This window comes from Thunnus thynnus, chromosome 24 (genome assembly GCF_963924715.1).
Source record: "Thunnus thynnus chromosome 24, fThuThy2.1, whole genome shotgun sequence".
Taxonomy (NCBI): Eukaryota; Metazoa; Chordata; class Actinopteri; order Scombriformes; family Scombridae; genus Thunnus; species Thunnus thynnus.
Genome location: NC_089540.1, coordinates 15,436,355 through 15,457,796, shown reverse-complemented (window position 1 = coordinate 15,457,796; position 21,442 = coordinate 15,436,355). Strand labels below are relative to the sequence as shown.

Here is a 21,442-nt window from a genome sequence, read left to right as displayed (position 1 = left end):
TTTACCTTCATTAAATCGTCTGAAAACGACACCAGGCTGATACATTAAACCACACACACCTCTACACATATCAGACTGATCGGTTATAACTCGATATTCTACCTTTTTATGAATGACACGTCGGGTTTGCAGGGTTCATCATATCCTCTTTTCCGACGTTCTTTTCAGCAAAAGTAACATCTCATATTTTATTCTTGAGACACATTGCAGTGTAAAAGCTGTTGTGTAACATTAATTACTAAACTATGTGACCATTTACGAGGTGAGATAGGCTACATTAGAGTTATGGCTGAAATAGCGTCGTGTCAGCGGTAAATCACCAGCGCCGCCGCTCCGCATACGCAGAGTACACAGAGCGCGTGGGGCCTCAAGTACCAGGCGGGAGGCCCCCAAAGTTAAGGTTGATAAAAATGTCATGATAATTATCACATTATTACATTTTAACACAAATTGAAAAACATATATAAATTAGTAATGGACAGGCCCACCGTTGGTTTTTTCATTGTATGTACCCTATCACTCAATTCAGGCTAATTAGATGTTTTTACCTAATATATAAAAATTTTGTTCCATGGAGGATGGAGAAATACACAAATGCAGTCTAAGCAGGGACAACAACTGATGAGTGAAACATCCATAATTAGTCTTTATTAACTTAAAAGTTGGTTATGAAGAACCATAATGTGATCATAATGTGAGATTAATGTGTTGTTTAACTCCATGTTTACTGCATCTCAGCACCTGTCTGTGTCACTGCCTGTGGTGTTGTAGACTGTCTGCTTTGTATTTGAACAGGCCTTGTAGTGTTGTAGACCGCTGTGTCTATTTTATGTTTATGTTATTCCCGTGTTAGAAAGACATGGTACGGAGACAGAGCACCTGGCTTGTCCTTATCTATTGGTGGTGCTGAACTGTTCATCAGTCGGTGTATGTAGAGCACCACATGCTGTCCTCAGTACTGAAACATTTGAACGCGGCTGGCAACCTGTTTTCTTTTTTGTTCTTCAGAACAAGCTTGTCTCAAAGTGGCTTCACTGTATGTTTCCTGAGACATAGGCTTGCATGGCTCAATAACAATTTGTGATTATGAATAGGATATATCAGCTATTTTACAGTTGTGAATTTTAAAATGACTGTTTTAGAAAGACCCCTTGAGAATGCTTCGCCCCCTCTGTGCTGAGAGTCTAGCTCTGCCCCTGAATGAGGATTAAGGGAAAGTAAGAGACAACATGAATCTCTGAAAAAAGCTGAAAAACGGAAGAAGAGAAAACTGGGCCCCCATGACCAATTATGCTTAAGACCTCCAAATGGTTAGCAGCAGCCCTGTAAATCACCAAAGGCGACTTTTGACTTCAGCTTGGAGTGAGATTTGTTCCATGATCCTGGTGTCGTTTTCAGCTGATTTAATGAAGGTAAACACAGTGAACCAACGTGCGTAATGGCACTGCGCTCTGGCACAGCACCTCAGAGGCTTCAGATTTATCAACATATCAGGCTGCCCATTTTAGGTGGAGAATGTTTAATTGAAATAACTTTTTATTTTATTTTAAGCATTATTCCATTATTGCAGCACATTTACAGCAAGTATTTAGTTTGCTCTTGTTGATAAAATCACCAAGTGGCAGCGGAGCAACTTTGCTCCAGAAACAAACGTGGTTCTGCTGCTTATCTGCGCGTCTCGTCCCGGCAGTTCACCCTGCATGCAGCGCTGCGCTCCACAACACCACACAAACAGGCAAAGCAAATATCAAGGTCAGGAAAATACCAAACTATCTGTGTGCTGCTTGAGCTGGTCGTTTCACTGTCACGAAAAATAGGGCTCAATGTTGTCAATGTTGATTGAGAGTTTCCAGGTCCTGGGTGGATGTTTTATGGACCTCAGAAATTGTTGAGATCAGTATTAAATGATAAAAGAATTGTCACAACCACAATACATCTGTCAGACAGTCAAACTTCTAGTTTACTGCAGTTAAAAAAAAGTTGTTCTTACCCTCTCTCAACCTTTTCAGCATCTCTGTGAAATAAATAAAGAATTGTCACAACCATGATGCATCTATCACACAGTGAATCCATATTAGAAGTTTTTTAACTGCTGCTATTCAAACAAATGTTGGTCAGATATGTCTTTGTCAGTATTTAGTTGCAAATAAATCTATATGTCAGAATACATGTTTTAATTTTATCTGTTAAAACTAACAGCAGTATGATTGATGACTGTAAAACTTCATTTGTCTGTTAGGAAAACATCACATTACTAAATCAACAACAACTAACAATGTGTCCAATTTGAGACTCTTTTAATTAATTGATTCTTAAAATTCAGCAATTAAAAAAAAAAAGTACATTGAATACATTTGAAACACTGGTTTTTGCTTGTAAAAGTTTATATATTAATTACTTTTAAGTGCTGGATGCATGAAAACAGAACATTATTTGAAATATTGTCATGTTAAATACTCTAAAATTATTAAAGACAAATAGGTGACCAATGTGAAAATCTTCTATCTTACCTTGCCATAACCCTTCAGCAGCTTCTCCTGTATTGAAGATGAATAAGTGTGTGTTAACTCACTGGAATTCTTCATTAATCATGTTTTGTTTTATAATTTGAGTTTATTTACCAGTAAACAGACTGTGTGTTACTCGACAATGAACATCATGAGCTCAAACACACCATGTTGTGAATATTTGTGCTGAATCAGGATGATGTCGTTTACAGTTTCAACACAGAAGCAGGTTAACACCCACCATCAAAAGCTGACAGCAAATTCTGCTGGTTCGTATCTTTCACTCACCAGTTTCATTGCTGGTATCTGGGGACTCAGCAGTTTCCAGGTCCTGGGTGGATGTTTTATTGATCTCAGAAATTTTTGAGTTCACTATTAAATGATAAAAGAATTGTCACAACCACAATACATCTGTCAGACAGTCAAACTTCTAGTTTACTGCAGTTATAACGGTTCAAGAAAAAAAATAGTTGTTCTTACCCTTTCTCTTCCATTCTTGATACTCTGTGAAATAAATAAAGAATTGTTACAACCATGATGCATCTATCACACAGTGAATCCATATTAGAAGTTTTTTAACTGCTGATATTCAAACAACAGAGGACATCTGATTTAAAGTGATATTCATTTTCATTGGGTTACAGATAAGACACACACACTAATTATCCTACCCGGGTAGTGATAGTAATGACACTATTAGACACTTAAATCCAATTTTTGCCACTCCTATAACTGAATAGTATCATGTATGTTTAATATAATGTATGTTGTTGTTATTTTCTCTTTCTGTAATTGTCTTCTTTCTTTTTTGTGATTTGACACTAAAAAATAAACTAATTATTGTCATATTTCCATCAAATAGATTGAGAGTTTCCAGGTCCTGGGTGGATGTTTTATGGACCTCAGAAATTGTTGAAATCAGTATTAAATGATAAAAGAATTGTCACAACCACAATACATCTGTCAGACAGTCAAACTTCTAGTTTACTGCAGTTATAACGGTTCAAGACAAAAAGAAAGTTGTTCTTACCCTCATCCCACTTTTTGAGGAACTCTGTGAAATAAATAAAGAATTGTCACAACCATGATGCATCTATCACACAGTGAATCCATATTACAAGTTTTTTAACTGCTGCTATTCAAACAAATGTTGGTCAGATATGTCTTTGTCAGTATTTAGTTGCAAATAAATCTATATGTCAGAATACATGTTTTAATTTGATCTGTTAAAACTAACAGCAGTATGATTGATGACTGTAAAACTTCATTTGTCTGTTAGGAAAACATCACATTACTAAATCAACAACAACTAACAATGTGTCCAATTTAAGACTGTTTATTTAATTGATTTTTAAAATTCAGCAATTAAAAAAAAAGTACATTGAATGCATTTGAAACACTGGTTTTTGTTTGTAAAAGTTTAGATATTAATTACTTTTAAGTGCTGGATGCATGAAAACAGAACATTATTTAAAATATTGTCATGTTAAATACTCTAAAATTATTAAAGACAAATAGGTGACCAATGTGAAAATGTTCTATCTTACCTTGCCATTTCCTTTCAGCAGCTTTTCCTGTATAGAAGATGAATAAGTGTGTGTTAACTCACTGGAATTCTTCATTAATCATGTTTTGTTTCATAATTAGGTTTTATAAGTTACATTTTCTTTTGTGAATGTCAAACTTGTGCAACATGGGTATTAATAATACATTTGTAACATTCATAACTGCTCTTTTATCTGGTGGTTTTGTTTAGTTGAGAAAGTTGTAGAGATTAAATACCTGAATTCATTACAGATGTTGAAGGTGGCCTTTACAAACACAGCTTCTCATTAACAAATATAACAATATTAACAATAGAGAAAATGAGGGACGGGGGGAGAGAGAGATGGGGACCAACAAGCAATAGAGTTTCCTAATCAAACATGAATCAGGGACGTTGTGGTTCACGGTCGACGCTTCACCTCTTAAATCCAATTTTTGGCACTCCTATACCTGAATAGTATCATGTATGTTTAATATTTTTGGCCCTATTTTAATGATATAAAGCGCATGGTCTGAAGCGCATGGTGCAAATGCTTTTAGGGTGTGTCCAAATCCACTTTTGCTAGTTTAACAGCAGAAAAAATGGTCGATGCACCAGGCGCATGGTTCAAAGGGGTTGTACATAGTCTCCTAATTAATCATGGGTGTGTTTTGGGCGTAACATGCAATAAACAAATCACAGTGTCATCTCCAGTTCCCTTTAAGAGCCAGGTGCACTCTTGGCAGATTGCTATTATAATGGTGCATTTGCCAAGTAGTAAGGAGCGCTTCTCTGCAGAGGCAACGGATCTGCTCGAGCGCAAAGTGAAAACGCACAATCCATAACGAGCACACTGACCCCTCCTGTCCTGGACCCTCCCGTGGCCCCAGACCACCAGTTTAAGGTCTTGGTCATTAATTTGTTGCAAATTTATCTTCGTTTGGTTTTTAAAAAGGTTTATTTTTTTAATTACAGCTTTGGTTTCTTTAAAATTGTTTTGTTCAGTCATGAAGTAAAAGGTCAAATCAGCAGGGTTTGCTATAAGTTTGGAAACCTGATCACCGTAATCTCAAATATTTTAAAGAATATTTGTTAAATATTGTTCAAAAATTAAATCATTAGTTTTAATCATGTAAAGAATCATCAACACAGTTATCAGGACTTGATCAATTCTCCAAGGTTCTGATCCTGCTGCTGGCAGCAGCTAGAAGCTGTCCAGATTTATTTCCTTCTTTAGTTGAATCATTGTTTTCACCTCATTTATTTCCTCATGTGTTCCTCATGTCATCATGTATTGATGAAGCAGGAAAGTCGATCTGTGTTTGATCCGTTGTTTAAATACCTCCATATATTGCCACCATTTGGTCAAATAATTAAACAATTTAATCCCTCATTACTGTGATTAGTTAATTCTGATAAATATTATGACAAAGCATTATGACATGTATTTTTCAAAATATGTTAATATACACAATAATAATCTTTCACATTGTAATCCTTTTATTTGTTATCTTTTGCATGTTTGTGCGCTGCTGCGCGTCCATGTGTGTAACAAGCAGAGTGTACATTGTGCACCCGCCTGTAGGCGCATATTACTATCCTGATAATACTTAAAATAACAGTGAAACACTGCACCATTGACTTCAGACCAGGTTTCTGTTGGTCAATCGCTTTCTGCTGCCTCAAGATAGCAATGCACCTGACCACACCTTATTTTAAGACCATCATGCCCATGGGCGCTCAGATGGGTGCAAGTGCATTTACTATTTTAACAATGTGGGTGCTGGACGGGAAAATGACAACTGCGTCGGTCTTAAAATAGCAAAGAGACTTTCGCTGCGCTTAGCGCCGCTTTGCACCGGGTGTAAGGTAGGGCCCAATGTGTGTTGTTATTATTTTCTCTTTTTGTAATTGTCTTTCTGTTTAAACTTTGTGATTTTACTCTTAAAAAATGAACAGATTAAATCTATTTGTCAGAATACATGTTTTAATTTGATCTGTTAAAACTAACAGCAGTATGATTGATGACTGTAAAACTTCATTTGTCTGTTAGGAAAACATCACATTACTAAATCAACAACTAACAATGTGTCCAATTTGAGACTTTTTTATTTAATTGATTTTTAAAATTAAGCAATTAAAAAAAAGTACATTGAATGCATTTGAAACACTGATTTTTGCTTGTAAAAATTTAGATATTAATTACTTTTAAGTGCTGGATGCATGAAAACAGAACATTATTTAAAATATTGTCATGTTAAATACTCTAAAATTATTAAAGACAAATAGGTGACCAATATGAAAATGTTCTATCTTACCTTTCCTTCTCCTTTCAGCAGCTTCTCCTGTATTGAAGATGAATAAGTGTGTGTTAACTCACTGGAATTCTTCATTAATCATGTTTTGTTTCATAATTAGGTTTTATAAGTTACATTTTCTTTTGTGAATGTCAAACTTGTGCAACATGGGTATTAATTATACATTTGTAACATTCATAACTGCTCTTTTATCTGGTGGTTTTGTTTAGTTGAGAAAGTTGTAGAGATTAAATACCTGAATTAATTACAGATGTTGAAGGTGGCCTTTACAAACACAGGTTCTCATTAACAAATATAACAATATTAATAGTATTAACAGAGTGGACAATATGTGTAGAGTCATGAGAGATGGGTTTTCCTAATACTCTGACAGTGTTGTTGTTCTGATTCACTGGTTTACGGTTTCATTCAAGTCAAACTACAAACTGCTACCTATTACCTCCTGACCTGTCAAAACTTCTCAGACCTCACATTCCCCCACGAACACTCACATCACAGGATGCAGGTTATCTCATTATTCCAAAGATTACACCATTCAGATTTTAATTGAGAAATACATTTTTGGGTGTTCTATGCTTATATTGATTATTGATTAGTATCAGTGAAGAGATAACAGAAAATGAGGGACGGGGGGAGAGAGAGATGGAGAACAACAATCGATAAAGGTCCCTAATCAAACATGAATCAGGGACGTTGTGGTTCATGGTCGACGCTTCACCTCTTAAATCCAATTTTTGCCACTCCTATAACTGAATAGTATCATGTATGTTTAATATAATGTATGTTGTTATTATTTTCTCTTTCTGTAATTGTCTTCTTTCTTATTTTGGGTTTTGACACTAAAAAATAAACTATTTATTGTCATATTTCCATTAAATAGATTGAGAGTTTCCAGGTCCTGGGTGGATGTTTCATGAACCTCAGAAATTGTTGAGATCAGTATTAAATGATAAAAGAATTGTCACAACCACAATACATCTGTCAGACAGTCAAACTTCTAGTTTACTGCAGTTATAACGGTTCAAGAAAAAAAAAAGTTGTTCTTACCCTTATCCAACATTTCTAGGAACTCTGTGAAATGAATAAAGAATTGTCACAACCATGATGCATCTATCACACAGTGAATCCATATTAGAAGTTTTTTAACTGCTGCTATTCAAACAAATGTTGGTCAGATATGTCTTTGTCAGTATTTAGTTGCAAATAAATCTATTTGTCAGAATACATGTTTTCATTTGATTTGTTAAAACTAACAGCAGTATGATTGATGACTGTAAAACTTCATTTGTCTGTTAGGAAAACATCACATTACTAAATCAACAACAACTAACAATGTGTCCAATTTGAGACTTTTTTATTTCATTGATTTTTAAAATTAAGCAATTAAAAAAAAGTACATTGAATGCATTTGAAACACTGGTTATTGCTTGAAAAAGTTTAGATATTAATTACTTTTAAGTGCTGGACGCATGAAAACAGAACGTTATTTAAAATATTGTCATGTTAAATACTCTAAAATGATTAAAGACAAATAGGTGACCAATGTGAAAATGTTCTATCTTACCTTGCCATATCCTTTTATCAGCTTTTTCTGTATTGGAGATGAATAAGTGTGTGTTAACTCACTGGAATTCTTCATTAATCATCTTTTGTTTTATAATGTTTATTAATAATATAAAGTTTATTTACCAGTAAACAGACTGTGTGTTACTCAACAATGAACATCACGAGCTCAAACACACCATGTTGTGAGTATTTGTGCTGAATCAGGATGATGTCATTTACAGTTTCAACACAGAAGCAGGTTAACACCCATCATCAAAAGCTGACAGCAAATTCTGCTGGTTCATATTCATCCTGAGTTACATTTTCTTTTGTGAATGTCAAACTTGTGCAACATGGGTATTAATAATACATTTGTAACATTCATAACTGCTCTTTTATCTGCTGGTTTAGTTGAGAAAGTTGTAGAGATTAAATACATGAATTAATTACAGATGTTGAAGGTGGCCTTTACAAACATAGGTTCTCATTAACAAATAGAACAATATTAATAGTATTAACAGAGTGGACAATATGTGTAGAGTCATGAGAGATGGGTTTTCCTAATACTCTGACAATGTTCTCAGAGGTGAGGAAGAATCAACCAAAGAAAATGTAATGAGTCATACGTTTTAGTTTAGTGACAACACACAGTCTCTGCAGTACAGCTGAAGACTCGCCTGGTCTTGACCTTTTAAATATCGAACCTTCAAGGCTTTTTTATGGCTTCAAAGACTTCAGACATACAGATACAGAAAGGCAGACTGTCTCTGGTGCCTTTCAGTGTGTTTATCAATGAACCTCTACTTTACATTTTCAGCTCTGATTAGGAAGTTGTCTTCTGATGTTGCCACTAAGCAGAAGAGATAAAGAAGTCCTGTAATTTCATTTATCTTAGATTTGAGGGACACATTAGCAACATCACTAAAGTAGCCAGTGTAGGAAATTGAAAAAAATTTGGGGGGGCAACTTTTGCCCCCACTGTCTAAAAAATTGGGGCATTTACTAAATTTTGGGGCCAAAAATAGTAATTTGTGCATAAAGTTGCTGTTTTTAACGTGAAATGAGCGCAGATTAAAATAAATACAGTAATCATCACCTTGTGTAACCAAAATCTCCTCAGTAAACACCGTCTCATTTGTAATAATTGTCTACATGTTCTAACTACAATATTAAGCAGATGAAAAGCAAATTAATGCATCATTTTCCTTTCAACAACTATGGTTTTATTTAGGAAGAACCTTCAGTATAAACCACCAGATGACAGTATAACATAATGATCTTGAGAGCATGACGATATTTAATTGGTTTGATCAAATTAAATTGACCAAAAGTTCTGGTTGGAGGGATAATGTCATATTCAGACCTCCTACAAGTCAAAGCCAGTCTACTGTTGTCATTGTGAGTCTGATGCGTTGTATTGCCACAGTTTTACAATATTACAGACTAGAAGCTACAAATACTGTCAAAAGAGCCAAAATGAGTGTAATATTCCTTCTTTATTGATGCAGTTCTGGAAATGCCTTCAGCTGAAGTTTTTTTTAGCATTCTTTATTTCATCTCCAAATTTATCCCTGCTGAGGTTTTGACCACGATGACATGATGAAAATAACATAATAGACTTGATTATCCAGTACTGCACTGCCTTATTGGTTAGTAAAAAATATGCTCTAGATTTGGCAATAAAAGCTCATTTCACGCGGTGCACTGAGTCCATTAATGTTAGTTGCTGCCCTTTTTACACAGCCTGTTCAAGGCGGGAATGCTGCGCCTTTATTCCGCCTCGCTGTTCTGTATAAAAGGTATGGACACGCAGTGGGGTGCAGAGTTGCTCCTCCAATAAGTCGGCTACGGAGGTAGTCACAGCCGGATGGACGTCTGTGTGAAGCTTCGGGATAGCTGTCATGGCTGGACAGGGAGCTGACACTATTCTGTTACACATCATGCTGGGATGCTATGTAAAAGCACACACGGTGGCATTATGCCGGTTTTGTTCAGTGAAAAAAAAAAAAAAGCGAAGGTGACTTAGTGACGGATCTCCTTTACAGCTATAATGCGGTATATCTGTATAAAAAAGTGAGAATATATGAGATGAGTATAAAACAGCCTCTGTAAAACTGCAATGATCGCCCCACCGGTCGGCAAGACCCACGTATATGTATTAACAACAACGTTAGTTAGCCAAATTACTAACACTATATTGGCTAACGTGCCAGACAAAAGACACTAGCGTTAGCGTTAATATTACTTATCATAAGCAAATCGATTATGTTTGCTGGCTTAGTGCCGATGAGCCGAACACTTTTTTGACCTGTTTGCTTCCTTTGATAAAGTCGTGATTACTTTTTCGCAGTTCCAGGCTATTTTTGGGAAGGTGAGCCCTGCATGCCTTGCAGTAGAGGAGAGTCATCTTATTCATTTATTCAACACCAAGCCAGTCTATTTTCCATTTTTCAATAGTTGAAGCCGCAACTTTCTTTGCTGTCTTATTCGTCTTTATTTTTCTTGGTGGTGGTGGTGTTGGTGATGGCCCAGGACTTAGGTTGCTTTCATCGGGTGGAGCAGTTAGAGTTTTTGTAAGGAGGTGGCGGTCCATCCTGGCAGCGAACTTCACTGCAGGTGCAGCAGGAGAGCAACACTTCTGTCTGGTATCGTAGTGTTTAGTGTGAACAACAGCGCTGTTTGTGTTTGTGTGTTGAAATTGAAATTAAATGAATTGGATGAAAATAAAATGATGGCATCATGTAGAATTAGGATATTGACCTAAACTGGTAAAGATAACATTATTTTTTTCGAATTTTGGGGGGCAATTTCTGCCCCTCGATCACGGTTTTTAGGGGCATTCTGAGATTTCTTGGGGCATTTTTGCCCTTGCCCCCCGCTAATTTCCGACGCTGAAAGTAGCTTTCTTCCACTTTTGCTTTTATCGCTTATTGATTAGTATCAGTGGAGAGATGACAGAAAATGAGGGACGGGGAGAGAGAGAGATGGAGAACAACAATCAATAAAGGTCCCTAATCAAACATGAATCAGGGACGTTGTGGTTCATGGTCGACGCTTCACCTCTTAAATCCAATTTTTGCCACTCCTATAACTGAATAGTATCATGTATGTTTAATATAATATATCTTGTTATTTTCTTTTTCTGTAATTATCTTCTTTCTTTTTTTGTGATTTGACATTAAAAATAAACTAATTATTGTCATATTTCCATGAAACAGATTGAGAGTTTCCAGGTCCTGGGTGGATGTTTTATGGACCTCAGAAATTGTTGAGATCAGTATTAAATGATAAAAGAATTGTCACAACCACAATACATCTGTCAGACAGTCAAACTTCTAGTTTACTGCAGTTATAACAGTTCAAGAAAAAAAAAGTTGTTCTTACCTTTTCTCTTCCTTTTTAGATACTCTGTGAAATAAATAAAGAATTGTCACAACCATGATGCATCTATCACACAGTGAATCCATATTAGAAGTTTTTTAACTGCTGCTATTCAAACAAATGTTGGTCAGATATGTCTTTGTCAGTATTTAGTTGCAAATAAATCTATTTGTCAGAATACATGTTTTAATTTTATCTGTTAAAACTAACAGCAGTATGATTGATGACTGTAAAACGTCATTTGTTTGTTAGGAAAACATCACATTACTAAATCAACAACAACTAACAATGTGTCCAATTTGAGACTTTTTATTTAATTGATGTGGAAAACTTTTATGCATCCTTAGTGATCTATGAAATAGAAAAAGCAAAAAAAACACAGACATGCGTGTGTATCACAATAAGAAAATCTAAGTGTTTTAATACAATTTTTTTGTTGTTGTTTTGTTGTTTGTCCCTCTTGTCTTGTCCTGTGTCATATGTCTTCATGTTAATCACTCATTTTGCACTATCAATTTTTTAAAGAGCACAAAAAACGGCATTTTTCAATTTTCAATGTTTTGTCAAATTTTCTTTATTTATTGGTATTATTAGTTACATGATCTATCTTGTTATATTGTTACTGATTTATAATTTGACTGTGGAACTGCTATGTATGTGTAAAAAATATGTCTGTCATTCCCCTGCTCTGCTTTATAAACAAAAATCACTCAGTGCAATTTGTAGAATAATATAGTAAAACTGCATGTTGACAAACCAATGTAACATAATGTTGGTTAAAACTGTGAAGAAAATAGCTTCATAAATTCAGACAGACATTTCTAAAATATAGTTAGTTATAGTTATATAGTTATGTTAATAATAGGGATGCATGATATCGGATATTTTGCTGATATCCGATATGCCGATATTTCCAACTCATTGTGGCCGATTTTCCGATGCCGATACCGATATATGCACATATTTTTTTCCAGCTGGCTGAGGAGACTATTGTGCATGCAATCATAGATTGTACTAAGTATGATCAAGAAAGACAATATATGAAGGAAGAACTTAGGAAGACTGGAGTTCAGGAGCTCAGCGTTAAAACTTTAATGAACCTGCCAAGTGGGTGGAGCAGTAGAGTTTTCTTTGAGTTTATTCGACAGACAGGATTAATGTGTAGGGTTTAATCTCTGGTCCACACTCCGGAGCAAAAGGTGGCGATAATGCACCTAATACGCTGGTTGCCAACTGCCGTTATAAACTAAAAAGAAGACGTTTTTTTTTCCAAACAGAGTGGTACATTCTGGCAGCTGCAGTGTTTCCTATGTGTGCAGCTGAACACAGCAGCTCCTCCGCGGACTGTTTCACCCCAACAGTCCCGGTGCTTCCTCCGTAGACTCCACTTCAGTCAGCTGCCCGTCAGACCAGCTGCTTCTTCCCACTTTAACCTGAGTAACAAACCGGGGCTCGGTGCTCCGGTTGGATCCACATAGAGAGCCGGGAGGCTAGCTGGCTGTGCTTCCCTCCGGTCATGCTGCGGCTAACCCTCCGCTAGCCTCCCAGCTAACGTTAGCCCTGGCTCTCCATGTGGATCCAACCAGAGCACCGAGCCCCGGTTTGTTATTCAGGTTAAAGTGGGAAGAAGCAGCGGGTCTGACGGGCAGCTGAGTGAAGTGGAGCCTGCGGAGGAAAAACCAGTCCGTCGAGGGAAGCACAGTCAGGCGGCGGAGGGGAAGGCGACATATCGGCCTCTCATAATCGGCAGAATTCGCAGATGCCAATATTTCATTTTAGAGCTTTTATCGGCCGATACCGATGACGTGCCGATATATTGTGCATCCCTAGTTAATAATGTTCACTTTAAATAAATTGATTCATACAATTTTGATAAGCTAAAGATTCATCTTCAGCATAATCTGAGTGTATTTGCTACATCTCCAAATCTCTACAATTAACCTGCTATGTAAAGTTATTTAACTGTTATAACTGATTAAACTGATGACCAGTAAAAAATCTTTAAAGCTACAAATGAACAAATTCAAAGTACATTGAATGCATTTGAAACACTGGTTTTTACTTGTAAAAGTTTAGATATTAATTACTTGTAAGTGCTGGATGCATGAAAACAGAACATTATTTAAAATATTGTCATGTTAAATACTCTAAAATTATTAAAGACAAATAGGTGACCAATGTGAAAATGTTCTATCTTACCTTGCCATCTCCTGTGATCATAGTCTCCTATATTGAAGATGAATAAGTGTGTGTTAACTCACTGGAATTCTTCATTAATCATGTTTTGTTTCATAATTAGGTTTTATAAGTTACATTTTCTTTTGTGAATGTCAAACTTGTGCAACATGGGTATTAATAATACATTTGTAACATTCATAACTGCTCTTTTATCTGGTGGTTTTGTTTAGTTGAGAAAGTTGTAGAGATTAAATACCTGAATTAATTACAGATGTTGAAGGTGGCCTTTACAAACACAGCTTCTCATTAACAAATAGAACAATATTAATAGTATTAACAGAGTGGACAATATGTGTAGAGTCATGAGAGATGGGTTTTCCTAATACTCTGACAATGTTCTCAGAGGTGAGGAAGAATCAGCCAAAGAAAATGTAATGAGTCATACGTTTTAGTTTAGTGACAACACACAGTCTCTGCAGTACAGCTGAAGACTCGCCTGGTCTTGACCTTTTAAATATCGAACCTTCAAGGCTTTTTTATGGCTTCAAAGACTTCAGACATACAGATACAGAAAGGCAGACTGTCTCTGGTGCCTTTCAGTGTGTTTATCAATGAACCTCTACTTTACATTTTCAGCTCTGATTAGGAAGTTGTCTTCTGATGTTGCCACTAAGCAGAAGAGATAAAGAAGTCCTGTAATTTCATTTATCTTAGATTTGAGGGACACATCAGCAACATCACTAAAGTAGTTTTCTTCCACCTCTGACACATCGTCCAAGTTCACCCATTTCTAACACAGTCAGATGCAGAAATTCTCATTCATGGTCATTCAGATCTTGTATTCTGTACTATTAAAAAGATCCAACAAGTCCAAAATGCAGCTGCAACAATTCTTCTGATTCACTGGTTTACGGTTTCATTCAAGTCAAACTACAAACTGCTACCTATTACCTCCTGACCTGTCAAAACTCCTCAGACCTCACATTCCCCCACGTACACTCACATCACAGGATGCAGGTTATCTCATTATTCCAAAGATTGCACCATTCAGATTTTATTTAAGTAATAATTTTTTGGATGTTCTCTGCTTTTATTGATTGTTGATTAGTATCAGTGAAGAGATGACAGAAAATGAGGGACGAGGGGAGAGAGAGATGGAGAACAACAATCAATAAAGGTCCCTAATCAAACATGAATCAGAGACGTTGTGGTTCATGGTCGACGCTTCACCTCTTAAATCCAATTTTTGCCACTCCTATAACTGAATAGTATCATGTATGTTTAATATAATGTATGTTGTTATTATTTTTCTTCTTTCTTTTTTTGTGATTTGACACTAAAAAATAAACTAATTATTGTCATATTTCCATTAAATAGATTGAGAGTTTCCAGGTCCTGGGTGGATGTTTTATGGACCTCAGAAATTGTTGAGATCAGTATTAAATGATAAAAGAATTGTCACAACCACAATACATCTGTCAGACAGTCAAACTTCTAGTTTATTGCAGTTATAACAGTTCAAGAAAAAGAGAAGTTGTTCTTACCCTCTGTCGCCGCTTTTAGATACTCTGTGAAATGAAAAAAGAATTGTCACAACCATGATGCATCTATCACACAGTGAATCCATATTAGAAGTTTTGGATGAAGTGCTGGATGCATGAAAACAGAACATTATTAATAATATTGTCATGTTAAATACTCTAAAATTATTAAAGACAAATAGGTGACCAATGTGAAAATGTTCTATCTTACCTTGCCTTGCCCTTTCAGCAATATTTCCTGTATTGAAGATGAATAAGTGTGTGTTAACTCACTGGAATTCTTCATTAATCATGTTTTTTTTCATAATTAGGTTTTATAAGTTACATTTTCTGTTGTGAATGTCAAACTTGTGCAACATGGGTATTAATAATACATTTGTAACATTCATAACTGCTCTTTTATCTGGTGGTTTTGTTTAGTTGAGAAAGTTGTAGAGATTAAATACCTGAATTAATTACAGTTATACAACACGTCGCTCCGACCGAACAATCTGATTGGTCAATGAGACATTTAGAACGCGCTCAAATCAGCATGACAGCACACCTATCCGTGCTCAAATGAAAAAAGCCTCATCACTAAAAATATCACTCCACCATTCATTAGAATAACAGATCGTGACGTCCCGCCAACAACAACAATAATTTCTAGTTAGACAACTGGTGGTTAATTTGAATTGCGGTGATATGTGAATTTAGCAAACTTTTTTTCTTTAAACGTTTAAAGATGTTTAGTTAAACACGGTTGTCCGACCTATCTGACATTTCTGCTGGGTTTATTTTATGCACTGTGTTGTTTTACTCGTGTGTTTCTTTTGTTTTGTTTTGTGGGGGGATCTGCGGTGAAAACCTGGAGGGCAGTTTTCAGTTTGTGAAACTGCATTGAACTGCACTGATTAGGAGTTGTTGGGGGAAAAAACAGACCCTTTACCGAGTGGATTGAACTCTGAGACTGTGTGTTATACAGGTGGCGTAGTTTCTTTAGGGAATAGCCCAGTGTGTAGAAAGTGCGCATGACGCGTGTGACACGGCGCTGCTAGCTTAAAAATGTCTGTAAAGTTTGTTAACGTAGTAGCTAAATCTGTCCATGGAAAAATATTTTTTTTTCAGCGGATATTTTAGTTATAACAAGATTGAGCTAGCAAAGCAGTTTTGTGTTTATATGTGAGGTATTTATTCAGTTTGGGAAATCCAACGATATCTAGAAAGCATTAGCTCAAGTTGGCTGGTTGACTCAACATGGACTAGAAAGCGGTCTCTGTTGCTAGGTCGTTACTAAGGGTCGGCCTACTTGCTGGAGTAGTTAACTTGGTTTCATTACATATGAGTCTACTGCCATGAGTGATTGTTTTCCAGGTATTAGTCATACCCCATTTATTTCCATGGAAACGGAGATAACATAAGCAAAACGTTTATTTTCAGAGCGAACTGCCTCACAACATGAATTAATTTTGTTATATCTTTTATTTTGTTGGTAAAAGTTGTATCATCGCAATATTACAATATAATATTCCATGCCTTTATTGATTATTGATTAGTATCAGTGGAGAAATGACAGAAAATGAGGGACGGGGGAGAGAGAGATGGAGAACAACAATCAATAAAGGTTCCTAATCAAACATGAATCAGGGACGTTGTGGTTCATGGTTGACGCTTCACCTCTTAAATCCAATTTTTGCCACTCCTATAACTGAATAGTATCATGTATGTTTAATATAATGTATGTTGTTATTATTTTCTCTTTCTGTAATTGTCTTCTTTCTTTTTTTGGGTTTTGACACTAAAAAATAAACTAATTCTTGTCATATTTCCATGAAATAGATTGAGAGTTTCCAGGTCCTGGGTGGATGTTTTATGAACCTCAGAAATTGTTGAGATCAGTATTAAATGATAAAAGAATTGTCACAACCACAATACATCTGTCAGACAGTCAAACTTCTAGTTTACTGCAGTTATAACAGTTCAAGAAAAAAGAATGTTGTTCTTACCCTCTCTCAATGAATGTAGGAACTCTGTGAAATAAATAAAGAATTGTCACAACCATGATGCATCTATCACACAGTGAATCCATATTAGAAGTTTTTTAACTGCTGATATTCAAACAAATGTTGGTCAGATATGTCTTTGTCAGTATTTAGTTGCAAATAAATCTATTTGTCAGAATACATGTTTTAATTTTATCTGTTAAAACTAACAGCAGTATGATTGATGACTGTAAAACTTCATTTGTCTGTTAGGAAAACATCACATTACTAAATCAACAACAACTAACAATGTGTCCAATTTGAAACTTTTCTTTCAATTGATGTGGAAAACTTTTATGCATCCCTTAGTGATCTATGAAATTGAAAAAGCAAAAAAAACACACACATGCCAGTTCAAGAAAAAAAAAGTTGTTCTTACCCTTTCTCAACATTTTCAGCATTTCTGTGAAATAAATAAAGAATTGTCACAACCATGATGCATCTATCACACAGTGAATCCATATTAGAAGTTTTTTAACTGCTGCTGTTCAAACAAATGTTGGTCAGATATGTCTTTGTCAGTATTTAGTTGCAAATAAATCTATTTGTCAGAATACATGTTTTAATTTTATCTGTTAAAACTAACAGCAGTATGATTGATGACTGTAAAACTTCATTTGTCTGTTAGGAAAACATCACGTTACTAAATCAACAACAACTAACAATGTGTCCAATTTGAGACTTTTTTATTTCATTGACTATTAAAATTAAGCAATTAAAAAAAAGTACATTGAATGCATTTGAAACACTGGTTTTTGCTTGTAAAAGTTAAGATATTACTTTTAAAGTGCTGGATGCATGAAAACAGAACATTATTTAAAATATTGTCATGTTAAATACTCTAAAATTATTAAAGACAAATAGGTGACCAATGTGAAAATGTTCTATCTTACCTTGCCATTCACTTTCCTCAGCTTCTCCTGTATAGAAGATGAATAAGTGTGTGTTAACTCACTGGAATTCTTCATTAATCATGTTTTGTTTCATAATTAGGTTTTATAAGTTACATTTTCTTTTGTGAATGTCAAACTTGTGCAACATGGGTATTAATAATACATTCATAACATTCATAACTGCTCTTTTATCTGGTGGTTTTGTTTAGTTGAGAAAGTTGTAGAGATTAAATACCTGAATTAATTACAGATGTTGAAGGTGGCCTTTACAAACACAGCTTCTCATTAACAAATAGAACAATATTAATAGTATTAACAGAGTGGACAATATGTGTAGAGTCATGAGAGATGGGTTTTCCTAATACTCTGACAATGTTCTCAGAGGTGAGGAAGAATCAGCCAAAGAAAATGTAATGAGTCATACGTTTTAGTTTAGTGACAACACAGTCTCTGTAGTACAGCTGAAGACTCGCCTGGTCTTGACCTTTTAAATATTGAACCTTCAAGGCTTTTTTATGGCTTCAAAGACTTCAGACATACAGATACAGAAAGACAGACTGTCTCTGGTGCCTTTCATTGTGTTTATCAATGAACCTCTACTTTACATTTTCAGCTCTGATTAGGAAGTTGTCTTCTGATGTTGCCACTAAGCAGAAGAGATAAAGAAGTCCTGTAATTTCATTTATCTTAGATTCGAGGGACACATCAGCAACATCACTAAAGTAACTTTCTTCCACCTCTGTCACATCGTCCAAGTTCACCCATTTCTAACACAGTCAGATGCTGAAATTCTCATTCATGGTCATTCAGGTCTTGTATTCTGTACTATTAAAAAGATCCAACAAGTCCAAAATGCAGCTGCTACAATTCCTCTGATTCACTGGTTTACAGTTTCATTCAAGTCAAACTACAAACTGCTACCTATTACCTCCTGACCTGTCAAAACTTCTCAGACCTCACATTCCCCCACGTACACTCACATCACAGGATGCAGGTTATCTCATTATTCCAAAGATTACACCATTCAGATTTTATTTAAGTAATAATTTTTTGGATGTTCTCTGCTTTTATTGATTGTTGATTAGTATCAGTGGAGAGATGACAGAAAATGAGGGACGGGGGGAGAGAGAGATGGAGAACAACAATCAATAAAGGTCCCTAATCAAACATCAATCAGGGACGTTGTGGTTCATGGTCGACGCTTCACCTCTTAAATCCAATTTTTGCCACTCCTATAACTGAATAGTATCATGTATGTTTAATATAATGTATGTTGTTATTATTTTCTCTTTCTGTAATTGTCTTCTTTCTTTTTTTGTGATTTGACACTAAAAAATAAACTAATTATTGACATATTTCCATTAAATAGATTGAGAGTTTCCAGGTCCTGGGTGGATGTTTTATGGACCTCAGAAATTGTTGAGATCAGTATTAAATGATAAAAGAACTGTCACAACCACAATACATCTGTCAGACAGTCAAACTTCTAGTTTATTGCAGTTATAACAGTTCAAGAAAAAAAAAGTTGTTATTACCGTCTTTCAACTTTTTCAGCATCTCTGTGAAATAAATAAAGAATTGTCACAACCATGATGCATCTATCACACAGTGAATCCATATTAGAAGTTTTTTAACTGCTGCTATTCAAACAAATGTTGGTCAGATATGTCTTTGTCAGTATTTAGTTGCAAATAAATCTATTTGTCAGAATACATGTTTTAATTTCATCTGTTAAAACTAACAGCAGTATGATTGATGACTGTAAAACTTCTTTGTCTGTTAGGAAAACATCACATTACTAAATCAACAACGACTAACAATGTGTCCAATTTGAGACTTTTTTATTGAATTGATTTTTAAAATTCAGCAATGTAAAAAAAAAAGCAAAAAGTAGGGGAGTCGAGTGACAGTTGTAACACTTTTTGCGATTTTCCCAATAAATCAAAAACCATTTGAACTGGAATAGTCCATTTGCTATTTAATAAACTGCAGTGTGTCAACTACTGAAACAATGTATTTAAGTGGTTTTGTGAACTGTGTACAGGTTGCAAAATTGATTTAAATACAGTCACTCCACTGTTACAACTGTCCCAGTGTACAGGGACAGTTGTAACATGTCTAAAATACACATAATTAATCAATCAAATACTCAAAATGAAAAAGATTATTTATCATTCGTGTTATTGTGACTATTCATTTCAGTTTTTAAATAATCAATACCTTTTTTCACACTACATGACAAAAAAGAGCCATCAAATTATAATGCAAGAAATTTATTTAACAGGTAGAACACACATCCTCAAAAAAGTTTAAACATGAAATCAAAATGGATTAGTTTGAGGACAACAGTCAGTACAGGGTCACATGGCAAATGCCATATGATTTGGCCACTGTCCTGACTGATTTGCCCTGTTTTATTTCATCTGAAGCCCTCTGCAGCAAAGGAAGCAGGACTCCCCTGTCTGTCTTCCTCTTTCTGATATTTAGCATGCTGTAAGCAGACACACGTGTTTCCACTGACTATTAGCATGCAACTGATTAACATTAACTTCGCATGTAATTTTATGACATTTTACATTTCATTTTTTTATCTATCTGTCTAGTTTATGTGGGCCTTCAGGTTTTTAAAATATAAATGAAACTTGGTTCAGGGATGGTTGTAACAAGGCGTTACAACCGTCCCAGTATCACCAGCCATGTTTTCACCTCGTGAACTAGCTTGATTGCTAGTTTGACACATGTTAGCCATTTCTATTTGTAGCTTACAAAACCGTGATTCTAATAATACGTGTTTGGATTCCTCGACATTTGATCTCAGGACAGTATCCAAAAAGTACATCTGATAGAAAAGTTACATTTTTACCCCAAATAAAACACTTTTGCTGGTAACTTTCTCTGGGAGTTTCAAATGTGGCTCCTTTTTTGTAAGCAAGAAGACAATTTAACTGAGCTTGTGCAGAGTGAGTGTAATCACTGTAGCTTGTTTCTGATTGGAGAAACAGTTTAGATTCTCCAATCAGAAAGTTTAGATATTCATTACTTTTAAAGTGCTGGGTGCATGAAAACAGAACATTATTTAAAATATTGTCATGTTAAATACTCTAAAATTATTAAAGGCAAATAGGTGACCAATGTGAAAATGTTCTATCTTACCTTGCCATATCCTGTTAACAGCTCCTGTATTGAAGATGAATAAGTGTGTGTTAACTCACTGTAATTCTTCATTAATCATGTTTTGTTTCATAATTAGATTTTATAAGTTACATTTTCTTTTGTGAATGTCAAACTTGTGCAACATGGGTATTAATAATACATTTGTAACATTCATAACTGCTCTTTTATCTGGTGGTTTTGTTTAGTTGAGAAAGTTGTAGAGATTAAATACCTGAATTAATTACAGATGTTGAAGGTGGCCTTTACAAACACAGCTTCTCATTAACAAATAGAACAATATTAATAGTATTAACAGAGTGGACAAGGTGAGGTGAAGGTGGTGAGGAAGAATCAGCCAAAGAAAATGTAATGAGTCATAC

The 21,442-nt window shown here is 35.2% G+C and overlaps 2 protein-coding genes across 2 annotated transcripts in view; both read right to left on the bottom strand.

Moving 5' to 3' along the window:
• Positions 1-7,419, bottom strand: part of LOC137177287 (uncharacterized) — a 36,823-nt gene extending 29,404 nt beyond the window's left edge. Inside the window, exons 1-2 of the mRNA XM_067583474.1 lie at positions 7,398-7,419; positions 2,796-2,879 (exon numbers count right to left, since the gene is read on the bottom strand). Of these exons, the coding sequence (XP_067439575.1) occupies positions 2,796-2,879; positions 7,398-7,410 (97 nt within the window). The 5' untranslated portion in view covers positions 7,411-7,419. The remainder of the gene's footprint in view (positions 1-2,795; positions 2,880-7,397) is intronic.
• The window catches only part of LOC137176729 (lymphocyte function-associated antigen 3-like), an 85,888-nt gene that overhangs the window by 44,018 nt on the left and 20,428 nt on the right, over positions 1-21,442 (bottom strand). The window lies entirely within an intron of this gene.